The 7,630-nt window shown below is 69.8% G+C and overlaps 1 protein-coding gene across 1 annotated transcript; it reads left to right on the plus strand.

Moving 5' to 3' along the window:
• The first annotated feature begins 101 nt into the window (after positions 1-101).
• On the plus strand, positions 102-4,993 carry PDIA2 (protein disulfide isomerase family A member 2). Its single transcript, XM_026080609.1, has 11 exons — positions 102-387; positions 1,619-1,825; positions 2,445-2,578; positions 2,651-2,788; positions 2,875-2,991; positions 3,072-3,197; positions 3,283-3,477; positions 3,959-4,079; positions 4,300-4,481; positions 4,600-4,686; positions 4,869-4,993. The coding sequence occupies exons 1-11, from the start codon at positions 138-140 to the stop codon at positions 4,947-4,949; spliced, it is 1,638 nt and encodes a 545-aa protein (XP_025936394.1). The 5' UTR covers positions 102-137; the 3' UTR covers positions 4,950-4,993.
• The last annotated feature ends 2,637 nt before the right edge of the window (positions 4,994-7,630 follow it).

Genomic DNA, 7,630 nt, shown 5'->3' on the forward strand with positions numbered 1-7,630 from the left:
GCTCCCGCTGCCTTATCTGCGGTGCCGGCAGCCAGTAGCGGAGGGCCACGAGCCCCTGCGCACCGGCACCTCCCGCGCCGCGGCCCTTATCTGCCCCGGCGCCCGGCACCGGCCGTGGCCGAGGTGGCGGCGGCGCCATGCGGGGCTCCGGGGCCCGGCGGCTTTGGCTCTTGGTGCTGGCGCTGGCCTGGCTGGACCCAGCCCGGGGGGCCAGCAAGGGGCCGGGGGGCGAGGCGGAGGACGGGGAGGTGGCAGTGGAGGAGGAGGAGGAGGAGGTGGATGAAGTGCTCTCGGATGAGCTGGGGGAAGAGGACGGCGTCCTGGTGCTCCACGAGCACAACTTTGCCCGGGCGCTGCGCGAGCACCGGCTGCTGCTGGTGGAGTTTTGTGAGTGCCCGGCGCGGGCAGGGCCGGGTGCGGGGCAGGGGTGCACGTACGGGCAGGGGTGCCGGGCAGGTCCCACATACGGGCAGGGCAGGGGCAGGGGCAGGGGCAGGGCCCGGGCTAGGGGCACGCGTGCAGGCAGGGGCACACATACAGGCAGCGGCAGGGTTGCGGGGCAGGGGCAGGGGCACGCGCACAGGCAGGAATAGGGGGCCTGGGTTACGGCGTGGGGGCAGGGGCAGGGGTACGTGCAGTGGTACCAGGCATGGGGTACAGCGCAGGGAGCACAGGGGAGGGACAGGGACATGTGTATGGAGCACAGGGGAGCAGCAAGGTGTATGGGCAGGGGTACAGGGCATGGGACATGGGCACCGGGCATGGCAGGGGCCACAGCACAGGGCATGGGACAAGGGGCAGGGACATGGGGCATGGAGCAGGGGCACATGGCATGGGACATGGGGCAGAGGCGTGGGCCATGGGATATGGGACGTGGGACAGGGGCACATGGCATGGGACACAGGGCAGGGACACATGACATGGGGCATGGGACAGGGGCAGGGGCACAGGGCATCGGACATGGAGCATGGGCTGGGGCACAGGGCAAGAGACATGGGGCATGGGCCAGGTGCAGGGGACATGGGACATGGGGCAGGGGCACATGACATGGGTCAAGGGCACAAGGCATGGGATGGGACATGGCATAGTGCAGGGGAATCGGGCATCAGACATGGGGCAGGGGCATGGGGCAGGGGCATGGGGCAGGGGCACAGGGCATGGATCAGGTGCAGGGGCCATGGGACAGGGGCATGGGCCATGGGGCAGGGGAATGGGGCAAGGACACATGGCACGGGACACAGGGCATGGGACACGGGGCAAGGGCACAAGGCGTGGGACAGGGGCACAGGACATGGGGCAGGGACATGGAGCATGGGCTGGGGCACAGGGCATGAGACATGGGGTAGGGACATGGAGCATGGACCAGGGCATGGATGAGGGGCAGGGGACATGGGCCAGGGGAACAGGGCACGGATGAGGGGCATGGGGCATGTGCAGGAGCCCACCAGGGCTCACGTGGCCATACCACACCCCTGGCCACCAGCCAGCSAAGAAGCCCCCACACCTGGGGACTCCCCTAGCCCGGGGTGACAAGGACCCCCCCAGCCCGGAGCGTGGTACCTGGGCACCCTCGGGTGGCAGGGGCAGCGCGGTGGCCGACCGCCTCCGTGTCCCGCAGACGCGCCGTGGTGCGGGCACTGCCAGGCCCTGGCCCCSCAGTTYGCCCGGGCTGCYGCCATCCTGAGGAACGAGTCCGGGGAGCTGCGGCTGGCCAAGGTGGACGCCCCGGCGCAGGTGGCCCTCAGCGACGAGTTCGGCATCACCGCCTACCCCACCCTCAAGCTCTTCCRCAATGGCAACCGCACGCACCCTGTCGCCTACACCGGTAGGGCCACGGCGCCGTGCGGGCATGGGGCGGCTGCGGCGCCCGCGGCAGGGGGACACGGGGTGCTGGGACGGGTGCTTGGGGTGGCCTGGCCAGGGAGTACTGGGATGGGGGGAGGCGGGTGGCATCGCAGTGGTGTGGATGGGTGACAGGCAGTGRGTGACGTGGTGGGGACGGTGCGTGGGTGGCAGTGGTGATGGTGACAGTGTGGGGATGGCGAATGGGTGGCAATAGGGGGACGGTGGGGTGGCAGAGTGCTGAYGGTGAGTGGGTGATGGCAAGTGGGGTGATGGTGAATGAGCAGCAATATGGTGACGGTGACTGGGTGACAGGATGGCGGTGATGAGTGGGGGGGGGGGTGCCAATGCCGTGATGGTGACCGGGTGCCACTGCAGTGACCGTGGGCAGGTGGCAACGCGGTGACAGTGAGTGGCTTGCAATGCAGTGGTGGTGAGTAGAGACAACGTGGCGCCGGCGCGTGGGCTGACACTGCAGTGGTGGCGGGTGGGTGGCCATGCAGTGGTGGCAAGCGGCGTGGCCGTGCGGTGATTGCAGGCAGGTGCCCTGGTGGTGCCAGCTGGCCTGCGGTGACACCAGCGGCCCTGCTCCGCGTGCCCAGGCCGCCTGGACGCCCAGGGCATCGTGCGCTGGATGCAGCGGCGCGCCGGCCCCAGCGCCGTGCTGCTGCGGGACGCCGCCGCCGCCGCCGCCTTCGTCGGCTCGCAGGACGTGGCCGTGGTGGGCTTCTTCAAGGTGGGCACGGGCGCGGAGGGGCCGGCCGGGGGTGCCCGCGGCTGGGGGCGCTCACGGCGGGCGGCCGCGCAGGACCTGCGGGGCGAAGCCGCCCAGGCGTTTTACGAGCTCGCCAGTGACCTGGTGGACGTGGCGTTCGGCGCCGCCGAGGCGGCCGAGCTCTTCGAGGCGTACGGGCTCGCCGCCGACACCGTCTGCCTCTTCAAGAAGGTGAGCGGGGCCGGGGGGGTGGCGTGGCGGTGGCGGCGGCAGGGTCCCGGCCGGCCTCGCCCAGCCCCTCCGCCTCGCCGGCGCAGTTTGACGAGGAGCGGGCCGACTTCCCCCTGGACCCGGCGCGGGGCCTCGACGCGGCCGAGCTCACCCGCTTCATCCGCGTGCACAGCCTGGAGCTGGTGATGGAGTTCAGCAGCGAGGTGCGGCCCGTCCCCGTCCCCATCCCCATCCCCGTCCCCATCCCGTCCCCGTCCCCTCACCGGCCTCCGCCTCTCCCCAGACCTCCGACAGGATCTTCGGCGCCCAAATCCCCCACCACATGCTGCTCTTCCTCAACAAGACGGAGGCGGCGCAGCTGGAGCTGCGGGACGCTTTCCGCGAGGCGGCCGCCGCTTTCCGGGGCGAGGTGAGGGGCGGCCCCGCGCCGGGCTCGGGGGCCCCGCGGCGCCCGCAGCCCCCCTGCCCGTCTCCCCCCCGCCGCCCCCGCGCAGGTCCTCTTCGTGCTCGTCGACGTGAGCGGGTACGGCGCCGGCGTGCTGCCCTTCTTCGGCCTGACGCCGGCCGACGCCCCCACGCTGCGCCTCGTCAAGATGGAGACCAACAGGAAGTACCAGATGGAGGAGGACGCCTTCTCGGCCTCGGCCGTGCGCGCCTTCGTCCAGGCCGTGCTGGACGGCAAGGTGAAGGTGAGGACAGCGCCGCTCGGGCCTGGCCGTCCCGTGCCAGGTGTCCGGGAGTCCTGAGTGTGGCAGCTAGTGCCAGCCAGCGATAAGGGTGCTTCCCAGGGCAAGCGCTGGGCTGTTAACTCTGAAGCCTAATGATAGCTAGACCAGAGGCTTGGAGGGTGTTAGGGGAAAGGAGCCAGGTGACAACCCCCTCCCACCCCCCACCCTCCAAGTACCAGAAATGTGGAGACTCACAGCGATGGGAGGGTGGCAGAGGGGGAAGGGGTGGTCCAAAAGGCAGAAGGGAAGCATTCGCCAGGGCCAGGTGCCATGGGGATGCGTGGAGGTGTCTGGTTCCGGGTCCTGGCACTGCCTGGCTGTGATGGGGCCGCAGGCTCAGGGCCCTGAAGCCCCATCCCTCCCTGGCCCCCGAGCGCTTGTGCCACAGCCAGGCCCCTGCACCACTCACCACTGGCTGYCGCCGTCCTGTCTCTCCCCGCAGCCCCGTCTGCTGAGCGCGGAGCCCCCCGAGGACTGGGACACGAAGCCGGTTAAAGTCCTCGTGGGGAAGACCTTCGAGCAGGTGGCGTTCGACGAGACCAAGAACGTCTTTGTCAAGTTCTGTAAGTGCCGGCGTGGCAGCCCGGGGCCGGCCCGGCCCTCGCAGGCCCTGGCAGCGCCCCTGGGCTTCTTCCCTCCTCCGCAGCCTGGCTCCGTCCCCTTGCTGGTGGGATGCTGCCCCYGATCCCTGCAGCCCCTGCGCCTGGGCACTGCAGGGTGTGGGCACGGYGGGGGGACGCCCCTGGCCCCACGTCCCCCTCCGGCATTGCCCGTGTCCTGCAGACGCACCGTGGTGCAGCCACTGCAAGGAGATGGCTGCTGCCTGGGAGGAGCTGGGCGAGCGCTACAAGGACCACGAGGACATTGTCATCGCCGAGATGGACGCCACGGCCAACGAGCTGGAGAACATCACCATCCGTGGCTACCCCACGCTGCACTACTACCCCGCCGGGCCAGGCAGGAAGGTAGGGCCAGGCGCCCCGGTTGGGGGTCCCTGCAGGGCCACCTGGCTCTCCTGGCAGCCAGGGGACAGGACCAGACCCGGGCATCACCGCTCTGCTCCCTTCTTTCCTGTGGCTCCAGATGATCGAGTACAAGAGCAACCGTGACGTGGAGACCTTCTCCAAGTTCCTGGAGAACGGGGGGACACTGCCCGAGGAGCCACCTGTGGTTAGTAGTGTCCCCCTGCCCCAGGCCTGGGGACCCCCACACGCCCGAGGGGGGCCCCAGCCCTCTGCCGGGCAGGAGCGAGGGTCCCCAGTGGGCCCCCGTGGGGACGAACCCTGCTTCTCTGCCCCATGGGACAGGGATGGGGCACCCGTCCATCCACGTCTCACTGCTGCCTTCTCCAGGTGCCCGAGACCCCCAAGAACACCACGGACACAGAGGAGCCAAGTCCTCCGGGCACGGCCGAAACCAGAGACGAGTTGTGAGCCCTGTCCTGCTCGGCCACGTGCTATAAATGACCTGGAAACGATGCAAGCTCTGGTCTGTGTCTCCAGCTGTGGCTCCAGCTGTGCAGGTGGCCCCTGCTCACCCAGAGAGCCAGCATGTCCGTGCTGCCCGGCATGGGGGAGAGCAGTTAATGGCACACGTTGAGCTGCCCGCATGTCCTGGGGACGTGGCACAGCGTGCTGGGCTCGGGCACGGGGTACCCGGGGTTTATGGCAGCGCTGGGTGCCTGGGGGCTGTGCTGGGGGATGGCATCGAGCCCGCCGGGGGGTGCGGGGCAAAGCCCCCGGGGTCTGCTGAACCCAGCAGGTCTCCTGCCTGCGGCTGCRGGCGACAGGCCGGGGCAGGGCAGCGCTCTGCCCCGCGCCGTTGGCCTCCCTAAGCCTCTCCTAAGGCGCTGGGTGCCTTGGACCACCACGGGGACCCCTGGGCTCGGCAGGCTCCCAGCAGGACCCCAGGCACCCTGCCTTTGCCCCGTCCTGGCACTGCAAACCTCGGCCTGGGGGGCCCCCCAGCGCACCCCAGCCCCTAGCCCTGGGYGTGGGGGGGATCCTGCCGGGGTCCCTTGGCCTCCCGGCGGGTGCTGGGCCCAGTGCAGCCCCATCCTGCCGCGACTCTCACCTGMGCCGGCCAGCTCGGGCAGCAGACGTCAGCGCCGGCCCTCGCGCTGTGGCGGGACCCCGGCCCGGGCTGTGCCGGTGCAGGCGACGGGGGGCTGCCGCAAGGAACCAGCCGGGGTTCCTCCTCCGGGGCTCCCCCGCAGCCTCCCCCACCCGGGCCCGGCCTCCGCGGCCGGGCAGCAGCCCCCGGGCTGCCGTCAGAGCCGGGCAAGGCGAGACGAGAGCACCGCAGGGCTCCCGACGGCGCTCCCGGGCCTCGCCAGCGCCCGGCTCGCAGCCTCCACCAGCCCCGGGCTCCCCCCAGCCCCTCTCCCTGGGCCTGCTGCCCCCAGGCCTTGCGCCGCTACGCTGGGGCCTCCCGGGGCCCCGCCGGGCTGAGCRCAGCCCGTTCCCCCCCCCGCGGCACCCCTCGAGGGAGCCCGCGGCTTCCCCAACCGGGACGCGCGCCCAAGCCCCCAGGCTGAAGCGGCGCCTGCCCTCTCCCACCCGCGCGCCGCCCAAGCGCTCACCCAGCCACCRGCGGCCTGGACGTCTCTGCTCCGCGGCGAAGGAAGAAACCAGCAGCCGGTGGGACGCGGGGTTTTATTTCATTTTACCCAAGCGCCTTCGAAAAGGTCATCGTACAAGTCGGCACAGGAGAACGCGCAGGAGACGCCACCGGGGCCGCGGGAGGACGCTGCGCTTAGCAAATGCACATATTTACAGGGGACCCTCCCCGGGAAAAAAGGGGGAGGCGGAAATCCCAGGCATGTTAACAACCTCACCGGACACGACACGATCAGAACTTAAAAAAAAAAGGGGAGGAAAAACGTTCGTAACGCTGTTCCCTGGCTGAAACGATTGCAGATTTTGCTGGACTTCACGTAGTGATCGGCAGGTCACAGAAGCGTGGTTAAAAGGCACTCGGTGACATATACAACAGGCTGAGCCGAGTCCCCACTCAGCCCTTGGGGCCGGGGTGCGCGGCGGCAGGGTGGGCGCCAGCGCGGAAGCCCCCAAAACGCAGGCCGGCGGGGGGCGAGGGGGTCCCTGTGGTTCCCGTGGGYGGGCAAAGGGCTGGTCGCCCGGCAGGAGCCGGCGGGGACCTGGGGAYGCCGGCGCAGGGCAGCCCCCGGGCTGGCGGGGAGCGGCGGGCAGGGCGCACAGGAGGTGTCCCAGGTGCCACCTGCAGCACYGCCCGTTTGGGGGACTACAAGAGCCCCCCGAAGTGGCATCGACAGCTCCCTTTGYCGTGGGCACCGGAGGGGGCTGCAGGGCCCTCCTGGTGCCTCCCCAAGGCACAGAAGCTCCACAGGACTGACCAAAAAGGGGGGTTTTGTCCTCAGACTGAACCTGTCTCATCGGTTTCCTCCCCTACTACGTTTTCCCTGAAAAGACCCCCCTGACCGAAGCCTGATCTCGGCACCGGCGGGCTGACGCCAGCAGCAGGGTCCCCCCAGGAGCCCAACATGCTCGGTGCCACCATCGCCCAGGAGCAGCGCCYGGGACGGGGGAGCCCAGCGCTCAGCCTGCCGTCCCGGCCACTCAGCACCRAGCAGGAGCCGGCCCTCGCTCACAGCCTGCGCCCGCGGCGCTCCCTGGGCAGCTTGCTGCCAGCCACCCGGTGGCTCTGCGAGAAGGGACCAGGGGAAGCCCCCGGGCACGGAGAGCTGGCAGAGACGCTTCTTCCCCTCCAGCGTTTACTCAGTGGCAAGAAAGCTCAGGAGAAAAACCATCCTACCAGGTCCAGGAGCCAAACCTGCCAGCGACGAGACCCCGACTTGTTTGAAATGGCTCGATAATCTTCAGAGGCAAGCTGGAAAYGCGGCGGCGGGCCCCTTCGGAGCGGAGCGGCGACTTCCACGTCAGCGTGGGGGACAGCGGCTCGCTGGGAAGGGCGCGCTCTGCCCCGGCGCGCAGCAGCAGCGGTGAGAAGCCATCCGTGTGGAGGGGACGGGGAAGGGTGACGTGAAAGCGAGGACCACGCTGAGTTTGACGGAGGGCTGTACACTTTGGGCGAGTTCYGCAGTACCTGTACGTTTTACATTTACATAAGAGCACTG

Source organism: Apteryx rowi, unplaced genomic scaffold (genome assembly GCF_003343035.1).
Source record: "Apteryx rowi isolate R43461 unplaced genomic scaffold, aptRow1 scaffold_527, whole genome shotgun sequence".
NCBI classification, from domain to species: domain Eukaryota; kingdom Metazoa; phylum Chordata; class Aves; order Apterygiformes; family Apterygidae; genus Apteryx; species Apteryx rowi.